Source organism: Pristis pectinata, chromosome 13 (genome assembly GCF_009764475.1).
Source record: "Pristis pectinata isolate sPriPec2 chromosome 13, sPriPec2.1.pri, whole genome shotgun sequence".
NCBI classification, from domain to species: Eukaryota; Metazoa; Chordata; class Chondrichthyes; order Rhinopristiformes; family Pristidae; genus Pristis; species Pristis pectinata.
The window spans coordinates 23,526,776-23,551,492 of NC_067417.1; the positions used below are offsets into that span (position 1 = coordinate 23,526,776).

Genomic DNA, 24,717 nt, shown 5'->3' on the forward strand with positions numbered 1-24,717 from the left:
TTGACGGATCCTGTGGGCGGTGTTGACTGCCTCTTCTCACCGAAGTGTAGAAAGGTGCTTCTGTTACTTTCCAATTATGTAATTCTTTTGGTAAGGTGTTTTTTTTTACAAAAAAACAAATAAGCATTAAAGTTCTTGACTTTCCAGACTTCACACGTTAGAGAACAACTTATAATGGAAAGAAAATGTATAGTCGGTCAGTTGTATTTTACTTCTCTTAAGTTTTGTTATAAATTTAGTTGTGTGATATATTTTTCCACATTTAAGAGTGGATATTGGTGTTATTCACTCAGTTTATCCAGCAAAAATGTTGCCCCTGTTTGTGCATAACATTCATGGAAGATTTCGTCAGGGTGCTGTGTATTTGGATAGATAATCCATCTGTGGAAGAATAAAGTTAACTGTCCAGAATTTTTATCTGAGGCTTTCACTTATAAAAAAAATTCTTTACCTTTTTGTCTTGTTTTTAAAGCGTTCTATGATTTATTTAACGATTTTTTAACTTTGTCAACACTAACAAATTTTAAGGTGATGGGGTTAAGTAAAGGGAAAAAAGCAAACTGCCCGACTGGGTTTCAGTTCTCATGCGAAAGGAGAGCCTACTTGTGACCTGATAGAGGTACTTGAATAAATCAAGTATGCATTCATATAGATTGCCCGTAACAAATCAAACCTAGAATTCAGGAGAAACTTAAAGAGGTAAGAATGATAAGTATGTAAAGACAGAAATGCGTACATGGATAATTGTAATACATTGAGCTGAGTGTACTCAGCTATTTGATAAAGATATGGTGAATTTCTATATCAACTTCACTTTCGCATCATACCACATCCCACCAACCCTCTGGCACCATCACCCCCTTCCCCCTCCCTCCCACTATTCCTTTAATATTCCTTTGATGTTTGAAACTCAGTTGATCTCAGTCTTGAACCCAGCCATTCACAGTCCACTGGACTAGAGAATTGCAAAGGTTTTCTACCCTGCTGAAGTGAAGTGAAGAAATTACTCCTCATCTTTGTTGAATGACAGATTCTGATTCCCCAGTTCTTGACTCTCCAACTCTTCAACATTTGCCCACTCGTGACTTCCAAGAATTTTCTATATTAAAAAAGTTCTGCTAATATCTCACTACAAAAGTTGATTATTTTACACAAACTTTACTCCTTTATCTGACATTTTATCTCATCACTTAACCAGTCTCCCTTTGTGGCTTCTGTGCATTCTCCCAATTACTTTTATGCCTGGCTTTGTATTTGAGTAATTTGCCATATTGCTTTCAGTTCATGGATGTATATTAGATGGCTGTAGCTCTGGCACTGATCATTATGTTCCCTTGGTTTATTTCTGTCTCTTAATTCTCAGTCCAATTTATTATCCCAGAATGAGTCATTCCAGAAGGCATAGTTGAGGAAAATGACATAATCCCAGGACTATGAGGGAGAAATGATGTGCTATGCTGCTTGGTTTGCATGAAGGGAATGGGAGTATCTTCTGATGGCCTAGACTATTTGGGCTGAAAGGACCATTTTGCGCTTTGACTCGTAATGTAAAGGTCAAGCTGCAGCTGTTCTTTGCCAAATAAGGCATAATATTGATGCCAAATTCTCCTTTTAAGTCAAAGAAAATTATTTAATCTAAACTATTTTAAAAAGTGCAAATGTTGAAAACAGATGACCGGTAAGTCCTTTTTGTTTTAATGAGGGAAAACGATGCTTTGGGGAGAGTTTTTGTTTTAGGATTGATTCCTTCAAACATTTGTATAGGAGTAGTTTTACCTTCATCTCTGTGCATTAGATAGAGTTCAGCAAGGACATTATATTTGCTTTACCCATTTATCAAAAAAAAATGCTACCTACACCCACTTGAGTAGAGCTTTGTCAGGAAAAGTTTACAAGAAAACTAGATTTTTGTTTGTAGGAAGGGAAGTAATTGTCTGAAAGCTCCTATTTTCCTTTCCATATCCATGTGTAAAAGGTCTGCTGCAAGGTTTCATAACGTGAGGTTGCATGCATGCCCGTTGATTTAAGGTGTCAAATCTTGATTTCATTTTACCTCGACAATATAAAGGTCACTGTTTATGAGCTTAATGCCAATAGGCTTAAAACAGACAATAAGTAAATGTAATTTCATGAATGCAACTGAGGCCCTGTCATAAATAAATCAGAAAACATTCTTGGGGCATTTATAAATAAATGGAATTAAGATTAGTGTCTGAGAAATTCAAACGACCAAATGATTTATCAAAAAGGCAGAGTGTTAAATCGATGAATTACAGACAGTTGAGTCAGATGTCAACAGTTGGCAAAATATCGCAAGGTATTTGGCAAAACAGAAAAATCATGCACCTAGAGAACTGTAACGGGGTCAGTGAGGATTTTTGAGAATAGAGCTGATCTGGCAGTGATATTAACTGATCAGTTAAGGGTAACTCAGTAGATGTTATATCCTTGAATTTTAAAATAGTCTGTGATAGAGTTACTCAGGAGATTGGTTCAGAAGGTAGGAGGATTTGTAAGTTGATATCAGTCCCTCTGGCTATTGATCCTAATTCTTTGTTTGACTTTTCAGCTGTCACTGACTTGTACTGATGGTTTCAATAAGCTGTTTCCAATACCCATATTCCACATGTTGTCCCATAATGTTTATTCACCTTGCGCATTAATCAACATTTTCCATATTAGTCCAGCACTTAAATATATTTGGTTACTCTGTATTTGGTTTGCTTTGTCACTGCTGTTTGCAAGTTGTAAGGATTTTAAAAGTACTGCCTCATGGTGTGGTGGATGCACGTTCAATAGCAGTCTTCTAAAGGGAACCAGAAACATTCTCAAAGAAGCAAAGCTGCAGGGAAATGGTGAAGAAGTAAGGGAATACCACTAACTAAGTTGTTCAAAAAGCAGGCACACACACAGAAGAAATTACTGCCTCTCCCAATTCTGTGTGTTTTGAGAGGCTGCTAGAGATTTGCATAACAAGACTGGAAACCAGTGTGGATCAGCAATGTCATGGCGAATGGGGAATAGGATACAAGTGGCTGTCTTTGTTTTAGATGAATTGAAGTACAGGGAGAATGAAAGAGTAGATAAGAAATCATTGAGGTGGTTGAATCAAGGCATGTGTGAGAATTTTAAAGGTGAGGACAGTAGACGTTATCCATGATGGCAAGGATATGAGGGTGAAGGCTTGGCTTGGAAGTTAATGGGAGGTTACGAATGCAATGTCTGCCCAGCGTGTTTCCTGATATGAAGAATAGTATCGGAAATGTATTGGAGCATTGTAAGTTAATACTCCAAAGTGAATCGGCAATGAGTTAATTTCTTGATCTTAGAGATGCTAACTGAAGGCATTGTGTCCCCTTGATAGGAGGGATAGGATGGGAATTGTCCAGGAAATTCAAAGGTGAATCAATGCTTGGGAGCTCTTTTGACCAACTTTGGACTTTGTAAGGACAATGTGATATAGGCAACCTCTCCACCACGTTATGAGACCAGGGTTGGCAAAGAATGAAAAGGGGGAGTATTGAACCTCAGCCAAAAAGTTTTGTAGGTCATGGGTGTCACCAGTCACACCAGAACTGAATTATTGTACTCTGTCTCAAAATCAAATTGATTTAAACTAATTGTGTTGAACTGAATATCAAGCTCTTCCCTTATATCAAGTTTTGCAAACAAAAATGGGAAAGATCTGGCTTCTGACTACCTGCAGCCAGGTAGTCAAATATTCCTCTGAAATAGGAATAATAAAAGCACATGAATTTGAAAAACATTTCCTCAGTTTGTGAAATTCAGTTCCTTTTTCCATTAATGAGCATTCTCAAGTCTCACTAATACAAATGCTTATCAGTCAAAAGGAGGAGATGATGTTAGAATTTCTAGCTCCCTTCAATCATTCACCCCAGCTCTCAATGCAATGATTTTATCACATCGTGCCTGTATTTGTAATACACATCTGAGATGCCCTAATAAGCAGTTCAATCTGTAACTTGACAGCCTGCATTGCTCTTACAACTTTATTTTACTAAATGTAATTTAGCTGCTGCAAGTAAGGTGCTGCAAAAGTTAAACATTTTGCAATGAATAATTGTGTTTGTAATTGGCAGCTCAAAGCCTGATTTGTGCATGCCCTGCTGGTGCCTATTGTGTTTGCCAGGGAGGCTTTGCAGTGGTGACAGTAATTCACATTATAGTCTTTTATTCTCTAGTGATGTGAATGAGGCCGTTTGGTCCATCATATATATGCCAACTCTCAAAGTATTTGCATGTACCACCCCCCACTTATTTCCTAGCAACCTATTCTCTCTCAATTCCCCACATCCCCACGGCCACCCCTCTGATTCTCCTGCCACTCACCTGCACTCAGGGCAGTTTACAGTGTCCAATTAACCTATCAACATGTATTTGGGTTGTGGGAAGAACCCACATGGTCACAGGGAGAACAAGCAAAGCACACATACACAGCATCCTAGATCAGGTTGGATGCAAGTCACTGGAGCTGTGTGGTAACAGCACTACCTGCTGCAACCATTCCTGTCACTCAGCCCCCTCCATAACTAATATATAACTAATTATAACCAATGTTTCCTCAAAATTATTTGACATCCGAAGATGTTTAACCTGTTTTGAATCATCGTTGTTATTTTACTTATTCTGATATTTTTAAGGATTTAGTATCTTTGATTGCTTTGAATTGCAAACAAGCAAATTGCCTTTGTCTATTTTTTTCCTCCTTTTCCCTTTCACTGTGGGTATTCAGACATCAGATTAGATATAAAACAAATTGGATATTTGACACTTCAGATGAGCTATAAAGCAAATAAATCTGTTTCTAACTTCTGGTAGACCCATGTGTCCATTAGAACCATTAGTCTCTTGGCCCAGCTGCTACACTGGTACAGTCTCTGTACCCATTCTAAGATGGGGGCTGAACCAGTGTCGCAGCTGGATGAGAGAGTAATGGCTTTAATGGACCAATTAGTGTATCCATCAGAAATTACAAAATGATTTAATTTGCTTCATATCTAATCTGGTACAAGACACTTAGCTCTGAATTATTGTAATAAGTTGTTTACCCATTTACCGTCAGTCTATTTGCAACAAAACATTATCACCCCTATTCTCATCTGCCAAAATAGCTTGCTATCCCAGAATCTGGAGTGAAAGGATAAGACTCAACGTCCTTAGTCTAAACTATTGTCTTAATTCATTTCTACATTTCCTTTATTTTCACAAGATGAATGAGCTCATGGATTTTTTTATCTTTAAGATTGAGAACATGTAGTCTGCGTCTCTGCTGCCGTTCTTGCTTCTCCTATGTCACCAGACCGGACTTCTACCATTCCAAATCGCTTTGGCTATGAACTTGCTTATTGCTCCAGCATCTCTCCTACCATCTCTCTTGGCCTCTTTGTCTTGTCAATGGAATCCATTTCTTGCTCCTTTGATGCGAATCCTGTAAAATTGCTGATTACAATTCCTCTCTGGCCTCTAAGTCGGCTGATTCTTTCTCCACAGTGATTTGTCCCACTCTCCTCCAAATATGATAATATCAGCATTCCCCTCAAAAAAAATGCCTTGACCCCTGTACCCTTGCAAACTAATGCCCATTCCTCTCCCAATTATGTAATAGTCTCCCAAACTTGTACCCATTTTACCCAGCACTCCTTGCTTGGAAATCACAAATCAAAGTTTTGCCTGTATCATAGAAGTTAAGCATGCATAATCAATGTTATTAAGGCATCTAGTGCAGTTTAGACAAAGGTACCTGGATGAGGCCATGCTCAACATGTTCCTCTTTTGCCTCTCTAGTCATAGTCAAAGAATTACCAGTAATGGCCACTCTACACCTTTTCCTGTTGTATTCTCAGTATCATAATCCAAAAACATGATGTTTCCATATATATTTCTGATGACACTTGGCTTTATCTCACTACTATTTCTACCTTCCACTCTCTCTAAATTCTCAGACTGTTTGTTCAACAGTCTCGGAGAGACCTTGCTTGATTTGTTTAATGACATCTTTGTTACTGGGTACCAGGGATTACTGGAAACTGATACCTGACAGCAGTTGACATTGCAAATGCTTTCTCTCTCCCAGCAGATTGAAGATGGACTTGTGGCATTTGTAGCCTTATTGGCAGTCATGAACCAACTTCATTTTGGATGTGTTCTACTGTTCATGACTAAGGATAAATAATAAGGGAGATGTAAAGAAGATGTTTTCAAATGTTTGTAAATTTGAATTAAAAATGAATGCAGCACTTCTATGCTTAGTATTTCAACATGACACAATGTGATAAAGTTACAATTCATCTGAACTGGGGGACTTTTGGAGGTGGGAGAAGAAAGACTGTTGGTGGAATAGGGAGCACAAGGATATATCGTATGCCAGCATTAGTGTTGCAGCAAAATGATCTGCTGCATTATGACACTGCAAAGTAAGTCTGTAAACAGATTGGCAGCAAAACTCAAGGAGTGGATTGCACAGGAGCTGCTAAAGTAAAATAACAGGAGATGGAGATTCCAAAGACCAGGATGAACACTGATGTTTGAAATCAAGCCTGGAATTTATCAGCGAGGTAAGCAAAATTAAAAAGAAAATTATTGCCCTATTGATGGCAATGTATGAAACTTTATGAAATGGTAATAAGCATAACAACTCTCGTGTGATCACTGATATCATCGTACATGCAAGAGGTACAATTGTGTCCTCAGTCCAAACAACTAAATGCATGAAGCTGTATATGTTGCATCTTTCAGTGCTGAGAAATGAAATGTAGTGGAAATACTGCTGTGCATTTGTGCCAAGTCATTTGCATACATTCTGTTACTGAGTAAATTGTGATTAGATCTGATTTCAACTTTGGCCCCATAACAAAAGGCATGAAGATTCAATAAATATAGGCTAAATTCCGAAGTACTTGGGAAATGGTAAAGCTAAGTACGGTAATACACAATTGAGTGAGGTGACCTTGTCCTTTTCCCTCAGCAGTTGTTGTTGAAGTTGAGCTTTGAGGATTTTGATCATTATTTGGTTGTAAATATTAATGCACCTGAGGATGAATACATCCCTCTTCAATTCCACATGTTTATTTTAAAAAGAAACAGGCTACTGCAATTAAAGTCGATGCCTGATTCACCTAGCCAATTCCCCAAAGCAATACTAGATACGTTCCACTGTGGAGACACAAAAAAATCTGCAGATGAACTGCGTTCCACTGTATTTTCTTCCAACGGGAACACTGAGATAATCGTGATCTGGAAGTGGTGAGTAGGCTTTAAGGGTAGCAGAATCTAGACTAGGATTTCACTGCAACTTATCGATACACAGGGATTTCTCAGTTTGTGGAATAACCTCTTGAGAAGGGTATTCCACATTGCAAATGCAGAACTGTGAGATTTAATGTATTGCTGCTGTAAAGGACCCTTATGTTTTCCAAAAATTGCTGTATTTGGCAAGAGCATACAGTCTAGGAGCATTGGGTGATATCCATCATAACTAAACTACTATGTAGTTTAGTTATGATGATGGGCACAATTTTAAGTTTCCAAAAATGTTTAAAATAATCCACTTCATTGAGCTCATTGTAGTTATTTCGCTTTTGCACTTCCGAAACAAAATAGACAAGCTTCTGATACTGAAAACAACACAGAACAAATTGGCTAATTTGGGGCAGTGGCAGTGTATTTAAACAGCCTGCACTAAACTTATCCAGCTTGCACTTTGAACTACTGTACTCTGACGTGCACTGACACTGCAATATGTACTTTTACCCACTTGCTAGAAACCCCTCCATGGCTAAAGATGATGCCCCCAACAGAATGTATAATAGTCTCCGATCTATAAAGTATTTTTAAATTATTTTACCTTTTTAGGTAATGGATGCAATGTGTTACAATTTATCCCAACCTCTCAAGTTATAATTTTGAGGGAACCCAATTAAACCATCATAAAATTGGTATTGGGTAAAATTTTCTTTGGCCTGTTGGGCAGTTATCGTTAGTTATTCTCGGCCAGATTGTGAGAAGTACGTGCTGCAGGTGTATATGTGGGCTGCTGGAATCAAAGGAGTCTGATGTTGGCAGTGCTAAAGTCTGGCGTCATTTGTCGCCAGTGAGAGACAATCCCTACCTGGATGCTGCTATGTATTTCTGGCGTGAATTACAAGGATGCCGCATGTGCCATATATCAGACGGCATGCCACAGATGTGATGCCTGCTGCTGAACAAAAAGAAACATTATGGCGAGTCGAGTAGCCAACGCCCAAGTTGCCAGTTCAGGGAATACCTTCCAAAAGTCAGTTTGTTCCATTCCCAGCCGCCTGTGCTGCTTTTCACTGATTACTTTTGTCCTTTTGGCTTCTCTCCTCCCACTCGGCGTGTTTAGGAGACTGGGCTGGCCCAGAGCGGGACGATCACATGGTGCCTGCTGATTGACATTGGAGCTGCGGACTAAGGCTGGGACTCGGTGTTGTGGAAACCTAGAGAAACGCTGAGAAGTGGAAATGAGAAGGCGAAGGAGAGATGGCCAGGTCAGCCAGTGATGGGGACCCTGAGCAGCAAGTAGCCGGCTCCGGCGACGTGCTGGAGCCGCAGGTTTTATCCTTGGATGAGATCCTGAGAGCCTACGAACAGCCGATCAATGAAGAGCAAGCTTGGGCGGTGTGTTACCAATGCTGCCGCTCACTGCACAGAGACTGGCCCCGGGAACAGGTGCGCGTTGGCCGCGTCCGGGAGCTCGCAGCTATCCTGCTGCACCGGGATGGCGCCGTGTCTCTCTGCGGGGAGCAGAAGAGGCCATCGCATGCAGGTAGGGACCAAACCAGGCCGGACACTCAGTTACACCAGCAGGTAACCACATCATGTCGACCCATTAAATGTCTACTTCTACTACTTTGATACTGTTGCACATACCACAATTAAAGATAAAATCCCATCGATCAGAGAAAGTAACCGTGCCGCGAGAACTGCCAAGGAGAACCCAATTTGCAGCGACTTGCTTCATCAGCCCCAGAGATGCTAGCCATCTCGCAACACACAGCTTGGGTTGTAATTTCACCTAGTAACGCACCAATGAAATGGATACCCTGCACAGTACTTTGCAATAGAGGTGAAGTGCAGCCGTCAAGTAAAACAGATTCTTCACCAGCTCCATGAGTACAACCGTGCAAAACCTAAACATTGCCTTAGCACATCAATGTGTGTTTGTGTCACACATAATGCAATAAAAGATTTATTTGTAAATCATTTTCATACTTGAGGTTCGAGTGTTTTCACTTGGAAGGATTTTTTAAAATACAAATGGACTTCTAATATGTAAATTACATTGTACATCCATGTGCCAAAATTGTTTCAGCTTTTCAAATTCCAGATTTTATAAATCCTAGGCAGAGGATTAATTAAAAGTCGGCTCTAGCTCTTCATTTATCTTAATTTACTGCAAAAATAGTGGACTAATTATATATATGTTTTGTACCAAATTGTTTTAATATTATCACTTTAAGGTTTGCTTAATATTTCAAGGGAATTTAGAATACTCTGCCAGAATAATTGTCCAGTCGGCTCTTGACCTGCTCCAAGAAGGGCTAATTATGTGGAACATAAGAGTTGTTCTGAAGGCAATTACAAAGCAATTATTAAGTCATAGGTTTCCTCATACTTTTGAATTTTACCTTCTGATTCTTTGAATAGATTACAGCTTGTATTCTATTACTGACAGCACAAAGTTTTGGATTTTAGTAATGGAGCATAAAATGAAGGGAGGTATTACATAAAGGGTTCACTCTTTCTGCAGCAGAACTGTGCTACCAGTGCAGGATGGCTGTTTATTTGTTCATGTATTTAATTGACAATTGACTTGTTTTGAGGCTTTTGTCACTGCCACATTGAAAAATAAACACAAAGAGGCATGTAGGAATGACACATTTAATCTGGTCTCTAAATTCTTCGATGGTTTCCTGCACCTCCTCTCCCAAATAGGGTTGCCTTTCTGACAAACTCCAAAAACATCAATGCTGATAGCCAAGTGGGAACAACAGCTCATCGGTGCAATGGAAATCCCCGAAAACCTGTCATGCCCCTTGCAGCCAATTCAACAGTGCTGTTGCCAGAGGATTGTGTGGATTGTTTGCCTCTTATTTATGGTAGCTGGAAACTACCATGAATAAAGCTGTCTAAGAAACAGAGGACAATAAATAGATTGGAAAATAGCAAAGCAATTGGAATTCTTTTCCTTAACTCTAATTCTCTTTTATTTTCCTGACATACAACATCCATCTCCATTCTGCCACCTGCTGTATGAAATTGCATTATTGAGCATGTTTATTTCCTTCAGCTCCTGACAATGAATCTAAAAAGGGGTAAAGTTATGTTTTTTATTGCACGATTCAGAGCCATATATTGATTCCTTGACATTCTGGTTCAGTGAATACTGGTTGAGATTAAGTTAGTTGCAATAAATTTAGAGCTCAGAGGTTTTCAGAATTCTGTTCACTCATCTCCAGGGGCAGAAGTTTACAAAATGGAATAATATTGGGATTTCACCCGTATGTGTGTATTCTGATTTTTCTGCCTTTTACAATAGAGTACGGACTCTAGTATTTCTTCACATAAGGTACATGTTGCCCTATGAACATGGAAGTCTTATTAATACCAAACAAGTGACAAAACTAATTCACCAATGAATCACTAGTTTACTTTAGGAACAGATATTATAGCCATACAAATTTATTCTTTAGTGCGAGTCAATGTTCATTGTCCACTTGTTTTTATGTTCATCAGAACAATGTCTATAATCATAAAGAAAATCCTGATTTGTCAATAAATGGACCTTTTTGTGAAATTTATAAACAGGATGGATGTTGCTGTCAGTTGTTTGTACCTAGTATGGGATCCTTGAACTAGTACATTAGAATAAAAACATCAGATTACAACTTTTGGATGTCCACAGTATCCACTACCATAACATTGCACAGGCTGATTTATATTTTTGTATTTATTTAAAGATTCAACCATATGCACAGAACATACCTTTTGAACCAGTTCCATGCTTGCTTCTTAACAAAAAAACAATTTGGAAGCATGTAAGAATTTCTTGGGGCTATCAAAAGATTATTTTAGGCTTTTGAAAGTTTTTGTTTGCAACTTCAGTGGGACTTTGCGATAATTTTTCTACTGCCAATGAGATGTATCGAATAAAGCCAGTCCACTCTCTATGGCCAAACTAAATATCAGTCACTAAAAGCTTTGTCCTTGAAGACCCACATCTTCATAGAAATATGAACATTTTGATGATTATAATTAAACCAATCAATTATAAAAATTATGATGTTATTAACTAATTTTTTGACAATTTCTTTGCAAATCTTGATGTATTTCTGTAAATTTAGGATAAATCTACTGACTAATAGAGTCATAATTATACAGCATGGAAACAGGCCCTTTGGCCCAACTCGTCCATGCTGACCAAGGTGCCTACCTAGGCTAGTCCAGTTTGCCTGCATTTGGCCCATGTTCCTCTGAACCTTTCACCTATTCACATAGGTGTTAAAATGTCTTTTCAACATTGTAATTGTACCTGCTTCTAGCACTTCCTCTGGCAGCTCATTCCATATACCCACCACCCTCTGTGTGGAAGAACTTGCCCCTCAGATCCCCTTTAAACCTTTCCCCTCTCATTTTAACCCTCTGCCCTCTAGTTTTAGACTCCTCTAGCCTGGGAAATAAACTGTGACTGCCTATCCTATCTATGCTCCTCATGATTTTATAAACCTCTGTAAGGTCACCCCTGAGCCGCCTTCGCTCCAGGGAAAGCAGCCCCAGCCTGTCCAGTCTCTACTTGTAACTCAAGCCCTCCAGTCCCAGCAACATCCTTATGAATTCTTTTCTGCACTCTTTCTAGCTTAATCACATCCTTCCTGTAGTATGGCAACCAGAACTGCTAGTAATGCTCCAAGTGTAGTCTCATCAATGTCGTATACAGTTGTAATATGATGTCCCAATTGCTGTACTCAATGCCCCAGCCAATGAAGGAAGCATGTCATGTGCTGCCTTCTTCACCCTGTCTACCTGTAATGCCACTTTCAGGGAACTATGTACTTGTGCCCTAAGTCTCTCTATTTAACCATACTACCCCAGGTTCCCACCATTTATTGTGCAAGTCCTGCCTTGGTTTAACTTCCCAAAATGCATTACTTCCCACTTGTCTGAGTTAAATTCCATCTGCCATTTCTTTGCCCAGTTTCCCAGTTGTTTTAGATCCTGTTGTAACCCTAAAAAAATCTTCACTGTCCACTATACCACCAAATTTAGTGTCACCTGCAAACTTGTTAATCATGCCATCCATATTCTCATCCAAATCATTCGTAAATGTGATTAAAGGTTTCTCCTCAAAGAAAAGTCATCGGCTGGATATGTATTCTTTATTGTGCACAGAGGTTGTCCTGACATGGTGGCAGTGGTTCACCACCTTTACCATATGTAGTAGTTTGGTGTCACTCGGTGGCCTCCTCAGCCATTTCAGAGTAAAGTTTGAAAAATTGACTGATTTCTGCTACTATTTCTGAAATTAAAAGATTAGATTACCTTGTTGCTGTTCCTTTCCTGTCATTGTTCAGGTGTTTTGCATCATTTATTCAAATTTCAGATCTGTTGTTCAAATTTTTTTTCATGAGATCTGGATCTTGCTGCAAAGCAAGTACTTCGCAGTGCATTTTCAAAAACCTACAGTAACTGTATGATTCATTTATGAAAGTAAAAATATTTGGAGTTTAGAACATCAACTTGCATGTGGTGCTATATTACAGTATTGTACATGTAGTCTTAATTAAAGTGCAATAAAAACATGCTTAGTGCAAACTTATTGGGGTACTGATCATATAAAACCACAAAGGAAAAATTAAACAGCCTATTTACTGTGTGGAAGCCTTCATGACTATTGCCTTCAACCAACAAGTTTCTTCTTTGTCAGGTAACCGGTGTACCCCAGACATCCCAATTATTTATCGTGCACTTAAACTTGTCATATAAACAAATCTAAAATGCATTCTGTTCCAAACCCTGAAGATAAATCTTTGTTTAGATCAAGTTAGAATTCATGGATTGATGGACAGTTGGAACAGTTACAGTTACAGATCCAACAGCTTTGATCTTAGTGCCAGGAAAACCTGTTTTCCTACAGAACATTTTTACATTCTTGCATGCCTTTCATATGAAGAACTTGTCAGCTATTATTTTACTTTCAGAACTACTTTGTAAACTTTATTCACTGATTAATTAGAAATAATTGATCCCCAGTCATTACAGTATTTCATAAATTGTATGAAGTAGTAGTAAGTACTTTGGCCAGTTATGGTTGAACTATTGAGCCTCAACAGTCCTTTTTTTGACTGGGAGTTTGTAGTAGTAACAATGGCAAAACTACTGGTCTTTACTGTTGTTATTCTGTGTAACTGACAACAATTTTGGGATTTCTATGCACGTGTTGTTCAACTCGGGAATGTCAAAGTTAATGTCAGGGTTCCAGTGCACCTTTACAGTCGCTTCGCAGCCCCTTCACCATCAGAACTGAGGGAAATCATTTGAAGTAGTGCACATTTCAAGTATTCACAAAATAGCCCCATTATACAATATCCTGAAAACTTTGTACTTCTGAGGTCTGAGTGAATTTCTGTCACTGTACTGAACCATAATTACTGCTGAGGAAACTATCTGGCCCTAAAGATCTGATTTGATGTATGTACTATATTTCTTTATATAAGAATTTCATAAAATTAAAATTTATGTATGGTTTCTGTCTGAAAGTATATTGTAATTGGCTGCTAAGTCAGCCTGATGACATCACAATGGTGTGGGCTGGGGATAAACAATCTGATGCCTGATGGTCATGGATATCAGAAAAGAGAGAGCTTTCACCACATAGAGGCCAGCAGCATTTAAACTGGATAAACCTCTGGTCCAGATGGGATGTATCCTCAGGAAAGTAAAGGAGGAAATTACAGAGGCCCTGGGCATAACCTTTCAAACATCTGTAGATTCGGGTAGTGTTTGAGGGCTGGAAACTTGCAAATGATACACCCTGGCTCACAAAAGGGTGTTAACCCAGTAACTACTGAGCAGTCCTTTTAATCTCTGTGGAGGTGGTAGATCTAAAAACAACAATCAAGGCAGACTGAGCAGTCATTGGATGTGATTAGGAAGCCTGCATGGAATTGTTAAAGACAAATTGCACCTAACTAACTTGATAAAGTTCTTTGAAGTAACAAAGAAGATTAACAAGGGAAATGCAGACGATGTGGACTTAACAAAAGGTATTTGATAAGTTGACATATGAGGGAAAAAAAGTCATTTTACAAGAAGTGGTGAGGGTATGGAATGCACTGCCAAGGGCTGCAGTGAGACAGATTCAAAAAAAAGTTGGATGGGTATCTGAAGGGAAAGAATTTGCAGGGCTATGAGGAAAGGGCATGGGACTAGCCAGACTGAGTCTGGAGCAGCTGTATCGAAGAGCAATGGATTGAATGACCACCTTCTCATCTGTGAATTGCAGAGATAACTAGATTTTTGTGGGTAGCTTTTTTCCAAGGTCAGCAGAAAATGCTAATACTTCATCACTGACTGCAGATTCTAGACCCAATAAATTTCTTGGCTTGAATTTTACATGTAGTTATCAAAATGAATCATTTTTATTAGTTTCTCCTTATTTTTACGTCCATGGTAGGCTGATCTGGAATGTTAGGTGCCATGGAATCCAGGAGGAGCTAGTTAGGTGGATTCAAAATTGGCTCGGAGGTAGGAAGCAGCAGGTGGTGGTTGAAGGTTGTTTCTCGGAATGGAAGCTGGTGACTCCATTCTGGTATGCTGCAGGTGTCAGTGTAGGACCCTTGTTATTTGTTATTTATTGGATGCTAATGTCGAAGGCTTGATCGGTAATTTTGCGGATGACATTAAATTAGGAGGTGGTGTTGATAGTGAAGAAGGTTATCGTGGATTACAGGGGGATCTTGATTAGTTAGGGAGTGGCAAATTGATTTCAATACAGATAAGTGTGAGGTGATGCATTTCAGGAAGTCAAACCAGTGTAGGACTTGTACTATGAATGGTAGGGCACTGGTGAGTGTCATGGAACAGAGGGACCTCGGAGTACAAGTGCATCATTCGTTAAAAGCGGTGTCACAGGTAGATAGTGTGGTGAAAAAGGCATTTAGCATGCTGGCCTTCATCAGTCAGGGCATTGAGTATAGGAGTTGGGACATTACGTTGCAGTTGTATAAGTCATTGGTGAAGCCACACTTGGAGTACAGTATACAGTTTTGGTCGCCCTGTTACAAGAAAAGACATGGTTAAACTGGAAAGAGTGCAGAAAACATTTAAGAGGACGTTGCCAGGACCAAAGGGCCTGAGGTATATGGAGAGGTTGGCCAGGCTAGGTCTTTGTTCCTTGGAATGTAGGAGAATGAGAGATGACCTTATAGAAATGTTTAAAATTATGAGGGGCATAGATAAGGTGGACGGTAACGGTATTTCCTCCAGGATGGGGAGTCCAAAACTAAGGGGCATAGATTTAGGGTGAGAGAGGAAAGATTTAAAAGGGACCTGAGGGGCAACATTTTCACTCAGAGGGTGGTGAGTATATGGAACGAACTGCCAGAGGAAGTGGTTGAGGCAGGTACAATAGTTTCATTTAACAAGCACTTGGATAGGTACATGGAGGGGCAGGGCTTGGAGGGATATGGACCGAACGTAGGAAATTGGGACTAGCTGGTGGGCACCGTGGTCGGCATGGACTTATTGGGCCGAAGGCCCTGTATCCGTGCTGTATTGGTCGATGTTCTGCAATCAGACCACCTTTTATATTTAATGAGAAACAATACCCTTTGTTTTATACTGTATAGCCTAACTGATGAGTGGAAAGTGAATGATATTCCTTGGTTGGTGTAATCTGTTAAAATGCTGAAAATTAAATGTTAACTGTAATTTAGGAACCACATTGACAAAGGGCTTCAGACAGATGAGTCATTTTTGTTTTAAAATTGCTATCAGGAGAAGATTTAAACTATGTGATCCATTCAGTCTGAAGTGTGAAGATAATCATTTGTGGTGAAAATGCCCATGGGTGTAACTGGCAAAGATCATCGAGCAACTGCAAGTTAGTTTCTGCTGCTCTGGCTGGAATTTGACCTCTAATCATGGCCTATGTAGGGGTTCACGTTGAACAATTGTAAATTGCAGTTTATCAAATTTGTATTTTGTACTTTTATCTCTGTAGAAAGTTGTTACATAATATCTAAATCAGGTGGGAATAGGAGATAATGGCATCTTGTGCATATGTGAAGTAAACATCATGTGCCTTGCTATTGTATAGAATAAGCTGTGCACTCTTTGAAGCTCCTGGTGTCCTGTGGATATTATGGTTAGAGTTTACCAACACTCCAAGCATGATCTAAAGGTCACCCCTAACTACAATACATTGGTGACAAGCATAATCTTCACTTCTGACAGGTGTTGACACTGGGGGGGGGGTGGGGAGAGAGGTTGTGGGGAAATCAGTGTTGCTCCTCTGAAGTATTGCACTTAGACAGAACTTTGCAGAGATAATTCTGAAGTTAGAAAACTTTCAATTTACACCAGAGCTACAAATTCAGTTAGTGAAACAGAAGATGAAGAGATGGTAAATAATTCCCACATCATGGTGAAAGACCAAGCAAGGCACTGTAACTTTGGAGAGATTTTTGATTATCTGCTAAGGGATTGTTCATGTCTGGTTTACTGGACAAAATGTTCCTCTGTTAGGCAAAAGGAGCTTTGCAACAGATTTGGTTTGTAGAATTGTGACTTCCATGGCGATGGGGCCAAATGTACAAGGAATTCATTCCTTTGCCAGCTACTTATCGACAGTGTTGCAGAATGTTCCATTATTTGGACAGATGCCCATGTCAAGTTGTTCATTCACCAACCTTAGTACGAAGAATAGTCACTTTCAAGAGAATATTAGAATGTTGGGAAAATGCAATGTATGGCATCCCACGATGATCAGAATTTTGGTTTACCGGATATTGTGGTGGGAGATCTATCTCTAGATGAGCTTGCAAAATCGGAACTCATTTGGAGGGACATATTGTGAGTTCCTACTGATATGCCTTAGTCACTTTTAAGGACCATACAGGCCATCCTGGGTAAAGAATGGGTTCTCTTTTCAACAACCCAAAGTTGATTTTGTCCACATCAGAAAATACAAAAAAACTCACTCAATATGGTAACCATAACTCCATAGTATTCTAAGGAATGGCATCAAATGACTGATAAGAAAGAACAATTACCAAAAGTAAAGAGAGGAAATTAGTTCTGCCGTTCATAAGAATTAATGTATAACTTTTTGAATTGAATAGTGTCATGGGAGCTCGTTCATACGTATGGGTGTCCATAAGTTGGGCACAGCCTGTGGGGTCTAAATGTAATAGCATCTTAAAAGATGGCTATACAAGTATGTATACGGATCAAACATGTTGTCAAATAAATCTACTGGAAACTGGGGCCAATTTCTTATTCATTGAAGAGGCAAGTGTCCAGAGAGCTCAAAGCTGGGAATAAATTGAGTTTTGGTCAGAGTAGCTCCTAGTAATTGGGCAACTTTGATAATAGCCACACCTAATGCATATAAAACAGTATGACTAAATAAGACAACAAGGCAACTTAAAATCAGACAGTCAATGATAAACAATATATTTTACCAACTTCCCAGGACCGAAATGCAGAGTTTTTTTTTACACATTTTAGTTTGTCATGCACTTATGTGCAGCTAAAAGTCAATGAGAACAGATGGAAGTACCTTGCAATCAAATAGTGAACTTCTGTACTAAGTGCAATACAAATCCTCATCAAAGATCTTCCAGTCTACCAAAGACAAGATTTTGCAGCCATGATGATTTCCTTATTGCAGTACTCTATTTTGGGGGCATACGGAAGTGGCTCCACCATCACAATGTGAAATTGAAAAGGTCCAGATGTGCCTTCACACTGCTCACGATGGTGTATCTTGGAGAGAAGGTAAAAGCTAATTACTTGAAAATCAAAAGAACTGCAAATGCTGGAATCTGAAACAAAAACAGGAAATGCTGGCAACACTCAGTATGTCAGGCCACATCTATGGAAAGAGAAACAGAGTTAACGTTTCAGGTTGAGAGACTGCTTCGATACTAGGAGTTGAGAAAACAAATTTGTTTTATGCTGTGGAGAGGGCAGGGCAAGGAAGGATAAGACAAAGCCTATCTATAAGAGGGTGAAGGCTGGGTTACCATGATGATCAAGCCATCTGGTTGATGTAATGATATTTGAATTACTGTGGTGTATCATGTTCCTTAAGAATTTTTGATGTTTGTAACTTTTTTTTTCCATTTTGTTTTAGATTCCAAGGTGAAGATTTCCCCACCATTATGTACAGAAAGACAGGTATGTGTCTATCAATAAGATAAGATCAGACAATGTATGTTGCCTTTTGTTCACTTGTTTTGCAATTGGTCATTTGGAATTGATGGAAAATGAACAGCATAATTTTACAGTTTTTACTTAACTGATGAGATTTTAATACATTACTCTTTGATTTGCAATTAACGCATATGAAAGGCTTGAAAGGTCAATTGTGTATGTGTTTTTTGTCACAGGCTCCACTCCTCCTCTCCTGAAAATATTAACTTCTGCATAGTCCTGTGAATATTGGCTGGTTTCCAATACCTTCAGCTGTTGTATGTGAGCCCAAATAGTAAATGCTATGTAATTGGGCATCTGTGATTAATAGGATATAATTTCATGGGCCAATTCTATACTTCCTGATATCCATAAGGCCATATGTGCAGACAATAGTTGCTGATAGCGAATTGTGGCATTGGTACTACTATTCCTTCTATTAGTATCACCAAACAGCTTCTATCCCCCGTACAGCTTCTATCCTGCTGTATTAAGACTATTGAATGGTTCCCTAGTACGATAAGATGGACTCTTGACCTCACAATCCACCTCATTCTGACCTTGCACCTTATTGTCTACCTGCACTGCACTTTCTCTGTAGCTGTTGCACTTTATTCTGCATTCTGTATTGTTTTACCTTACACTACCTCAATGCACTGTGTAATGAATTGATCTGTATGAATGGGATGCAAGATAGGTTTTTCTCTGTACCTCGGTACAAGTGACAATAATATACCAATTCTAAATCAGTATCAGAAACTCAACCCTTTTAACCTGTACCAATCAAAACTTTGTGCACTAACACCTGTCCACTGGAGAAAGCCAGTTCTGTGGTTAATATTCTTGCTTCTGAGTCAGAAGCTGATGCACTTAAGCCATTTGAGAGAATTGATATTATCCTGGCTGACAGTTCAGTACCTTAGAGAGAAAACCCTTTACTGACAGAAATCCCATGTTTTGGAAGAGACACCAAACTTTCTCATGAATGTAAAATGTTCCATTAAAGGAGGAATGGGGAGTTTTCCTAATATCTTGGGTAACATTTATTTCTTCACCAGCATTATAAAGAAACAGATCATCTGGTTATTTATCTCAGAGAGATAGCAGGGAACCAGGCCCTTTGACCCACCAACTCTGCTCTGACCATCAAGCATCCACTACTAACACTAATCCTACCCTAACTCATTTTATTCTCCCCACATTCCCATCAACTACACCCAGATTCTATCACTAACCTACTTACTAGAGGCAGTTTACCAACTTGCATATTGTTGGGAGGGAACCCAAACACACAGAGAGAACCCACACAGTCACAGGGAAGCATGCAACCTCCACACAGACAACACCCAAGGTCCTCATTAAATCTGGCTTGCTGGAGCTGTGAGGCAGCAGCTCTACTAACAGTGTCACCGTGTCATCTTCTTTGTTGTTTATGAGATTGTGTGGTGTGTAAGCTGCCATGTTTACCTCTGTTGCAATAAGTGTATCTCATTGACAAACCTCGCAATGGGGAAGGGTGAGAAGTGTTCATTTGAGAATCTAAAGACAAGTGATGGCACAATCTGAAATATCATCTCCTGCTTGATGGCCTTTGAAGTGGATGTAATGATGCACGAGGTGATTAGTGAGGGTGACTTTCTCATAGCGTCATACAGCATGGAAACAAGCCATTCAGTCCACCATATCTACGCTAACCAATGAGCACCCATCTCTATTAATCCCATCCTCCAGCACTTGGCCCAGAGCCTTCTATGCCTTGGCAATTCAAGTGCTCATCTAGACACTTCTTAAATGCTGCCAGCGACTCTGCTTCCACCACTGCCAGGCAGTGTATTCCAGGTACTCGCCACTCTCTGCGTGAAAGGAGCCCCCCTCAGATCCTGTGAAGATTATGTAGGGCAGTTAACCAGTTGGTATAGTACGTTGAGATAATGAGTGTACTTACGAATAGCAGAATAGATACGTTTTAAAGGCAGATCCCCAGACTGTAAAAAGATGGAAAGTAGTGCCCAACAAAGATGGGTGCTGAAACTGCTGTTTTCAATTCACATAAATTATTTGGATTCAGGAATTAGGAGCACAATTTCATGTTTTGTGAACACCAAATTGTTGGTGTGGGGCAATTAATATTGGTGAGGAAAGCAATAACAGAAAAAACAGGAAGATTGTAAAATTTTGTAGATACTTAACTGACAAAATAGTCTAAATTGGTTAATGTGAAGTGTCACATTTTAATGGGAAGGGTAAAGAGGCCAAAATCTCCAATGGAAATTTGTTTAAATGAAATAGAGGAGCAAAAGAATCTGTCAGTTGTGGCTCAGTACTCTCATTCAAGAAAGAAGGTCATAGGTTCAAATCCTTCTGTACAGTATAGAGCACAAAAATCTAAGGTTAACAGTCCAGTGCAATACTGAGTGAATGTAACACTATTTTCCTCTCCCAGTGAACCTATGAGTTACGTGGAACATATTTGAAGTCAGGGGTGATATTCCCATTGTTCTGATCAAATGTATCCTCAATCAACATAATTAGATTACTTGGTCATCAGCGTATTGTTGCTTGTGGAACTTGACCCTGCACAAATTGGCTGCCTCTTTTCGTCTTTTCTGACAGTAATTAGTTTTCAGAAAGTACCAGTCCAGATGAAGGAGCAACACACAAAATGCTGGAGGAACTCAGCGGGTCAGGCAGCATCTATGGCGAGAAATGGACAATTGATGTTTCAGGTCAAGCTTGACCCGGAATGTCGACTGTCTGTTTCCCTCCACGGATGCTGCCTGATTCACTGAGTTCCTCCAGCAATTTATTGTTAACTCCAGATTCCAGCATCTGTAATCTCTTGTGTTCAAAAAGTAGTTGATTAGCTGTGAAGTACTTCACGATGCCTGGAATGCCAAAAGGTGCTATTTAAGGTCAGGGTTTAGAGGGCAGACAATGCAGATGCACAAAACACTGAAATCGACAAGCAGGTTAATAAGACCATGGAATGATAGAAAAGCACAGAAGTGATGTTAAACATCAAACTTAAAATACACTCTGAGCATTGTAAGCAGTTCCAGTCTCCATATTTAAAAAAAAATAATATTGAAGCAGGGTGGTGTAAAAATTGGTTTCATAGAATAATCCCAAATTGAGAGATTATGCCAGTTAGGAGAGAGTGAACAGGCTAGAGCTCTTCTCTCAAGAAATGAAAAGGCTGAAATCTGATGCAATAGATGTATTTAATATTATGAACATGATTGATAGGATAGACAATGAGGTGATGTTTCCACCTGCAGCTACATCTGCAGTTGGCACCATAAATCTGAAATAAGAACCATAGTTACAGCACAGGAACAGGCCCTTTGGCCTATGATGTTGTGCCGAACTAATTAAACTAGTAATTAAACACCTAACTAAACTAATCCCTTCTGCCTACACAATGTCCATATCCCTCCATTCTCTGCACATTCGTATGCCTACCTAAGAGCTTTGTAAACACCTCAATCATATCTGCCCAATGTTGCACAAAGGTATATTGCAATATTTGCTCATTTGCATATTGATCTCTTCAGTTGCATTGTTTGCTTAAGCAAAATATCAAGGAATAATAAGAAATTTGGGGGAAACTTGTTTACTCAGTGTAGTAAGGAAGTGGAACTGAACTGTTTTAAAAAGTAGTTGAGGTGACTAGCATAGGTACGCTTAAGGGAAATCTAAGTTGCAAACTTTATTGAAAATGGAATTAAAGGATATGTTGATAGAGAAGGAATAGGAAAGAGCGCAAACACCAACAGACATGTTTGGTTAATTGGTGTGTTTTTTATGCTGTAAAAACTCTTGTTTAGAAAAGCTTTAACAGTGTGTGCTATCAGCAGAGTTTATATGTAGTTAAGATATAATTCAAGCTTTTTTTTTGCAGCAATTAGTTCCCTAATTATAGTTGGAATATAAACTGTATCTCTAAACATGGAACATGTTTGCTCTGTATCTGTTTATCTGTTTGTATTATCTCATTGGACAGCAAAAATCATATAGCATACTTGCTTCTCAAACAATCTACCAGGTTCACAGACCGTTTGAAACATACAATTTGAATCAAGACTTGAGAATCTCAAAAAATATGTAGCGGGTCTGCTTTCTTTGTAAGTAAACCTCCATCTCTTTAGACACATCAAATAAATATCCAAGTGCATTCTGAAGACACTATAGAACACTATAGAAAAGATTTAACCAACCCTCTGATAAGCAAATGATATAATGTTCATGATGGGAAGAATGTTTTTTATATGATGGGCAATATAATTCTCATTAAATTACTTTTGTTATGGATCGGAATGCAATTGTAGCACAAAGGGATGTTGCAACATTTGTTCATTTGCATACTAATCTCTTTAGTTGCATTGTTTGCTTAAGCAAAACTTCAAGATGTTATCAGGAAAATAGTGTTGGAACTGAGAAAACAGATTATGGTACATTACTATATCATCTGGACTTGCACAAGAATATTTGTAAGCAAACTTCATTGATTCAAAATTTGCAGTCAGTGGTGAAACAATAGCCCTTTTCGCATACCAGGGGAAAATTTCTCTCAAAGGTCTAGAGATCTCTTGAGGCGAGAATATCCACTGTCTGAAGGCTGCTGCTGTCAGGTGACAGTTTAATGAACCTGACAATCACTTGGAAGTCAACGTGCCACATTCTGCTGATATGGAACTGAAACAGTTATAATTAAAAACAAAGTCCAATTTGAAATGTACTTGTGTTTCCTAGAACCTTGGAATCATGCCACTCATTTTGCCTTCAACCTCTCTGTCTCTCTTTCTCTTTCTTTTATACACACATGGATGCTCTTTATCTCCCTACCCCCCCCCCCCCACCCATTCTTGTTGGTTCCATTATTTCTGCTTTTGATTGTATTGATTGGTGCATGGCCAACTTCCACAACAGCCTTTGAAATATGATGGAATATAAGCTGCAGTTGCAGTGCATTTACTCCTCTGAGATTGGTCTGTGCCAGGTGCAAGTAGCACCTCTTTAAAGAGAGGCAAAAACTATTCTGGGATTAAGGAGAAGATCTAGTCAGTCACCTTGTATGGATTATTTTTTTTTATAAATCTCTTCAACTGTTGCATTTTGTGGGGTGGGGGGGAAATGCTCAGCTAGAACCTGATATTTTTAACCGTTTTAATATTGAACTGTATAGCCTCCTGTGGGACAGAGCCTGTGTGCTGTTGTTGAATAGAATCATCTCATATATCACTCCATCAGCTCTTTCACTGAATGGCTTCCCTTCAGTAAGTGGAGATCAACCCATCCCCCTTCATTCAGGTCTGACCAATGGCACCTTTGTGCGTATACCACACTTTTATGATTTGCAAAGATCAAGACAACTGAATCAATGACTAGAGACTGACTAAAAGCAACAACATTTCATCCTATTGCATTATTCTGACAAGATTCTTTTAGCGGCTGCATACAAGATGCAAAGTTTCAATAATTAACCTTAGATGGTTCTGTTATTTTAAGTAGCACTTTTTTAGTTAGAATTCCTAATGTGAAACAATTAAGTGAAGCATTCATAGTAAGGGTGAAAAATAAACACAGTAAGTGAAAACCAAAACAACTGCAAATGCTGAAAATCTCTTTCTTAGTTCTGATGAAGGGTCCCAAACTTGAAATGTTAACTGTTCCTCTTTCTTCAGATGCTGCCTGACCTGCTCAGTGTTTCCAGCATTTTCTCTTTTTATTTATGGAAATGCATTAAAGTTTTACCTTAAGTAGAACATAAGTTTTGGGCTTTCTTAGTGTACAGCAGCTTGTCGTGGTTATAAAGGCAGTGACCAATGGAAGCCCATCACCGGGACTGTTAACTATGGTGGATCATAGATCCTGAAGGGTCTTGAACAGGTGGATAGGAAGAGGATATTTTCTCATGTGGGAGAATCTAAAACTAGAGGTCACTCTTTTTTTAAAAAAAAATTAGTGGTCAACCATTTAAGACAGAGATGAGGTAAATTTTTTTCACTTGGAGTTATGAATCTTTGGAATTCTGCTCCTCAAGGGCACTGGAACCAAAGTCTTTAAATATTTTTAAGGTGGTGAATAGATTTTTAATGTGAGGGACTGAAAAGTTGCCTGGAATGTGTGGAACCCTGGAGCTGAGGTTACAAATGGTTTGGTTATGAACTATGGCATGGTGGAGTGGATTTGAATGGCCAAATAGCCTACCTGTCCCTAATTTGTGTTCTTGAATTGGGGAACATGGAGGAAAGATCAAAA

At 39.0% G+C, this 24,717-nt stretch overlaps 1 protein-coding gene across 2 annotated transcripts in view; it reads left to right on the forward strand.

Moving 5' to 3' along the window:
* Positions 1-8,253: 8,253 nt before the first annotated feature.
* spire2 (spire-type actin nucleation factor 2) overlaps positions 8,254-24,717 on the forward strand; it is a 66,902-nt gene continuing 50,438 nt past the window's right edge. For both annotated transcript variants that reach the window (XM_052028766.1, XM_052028767.1), the window contains exons 1-2: positions 8,254-8,806; positions 18,398-18,441. In XM_052028766.1, coding sequence (XP_051884726.1) covers positions 8,521-8,806; positions 18,398-18,441 — 330 coding nt within the window. In that variant the 5' untranslated portion in view covers positions 8,254-8,520. The remainder of the gene's footprint in view (positions 8,807-18,397; positions 18,442-24,717) is intronic.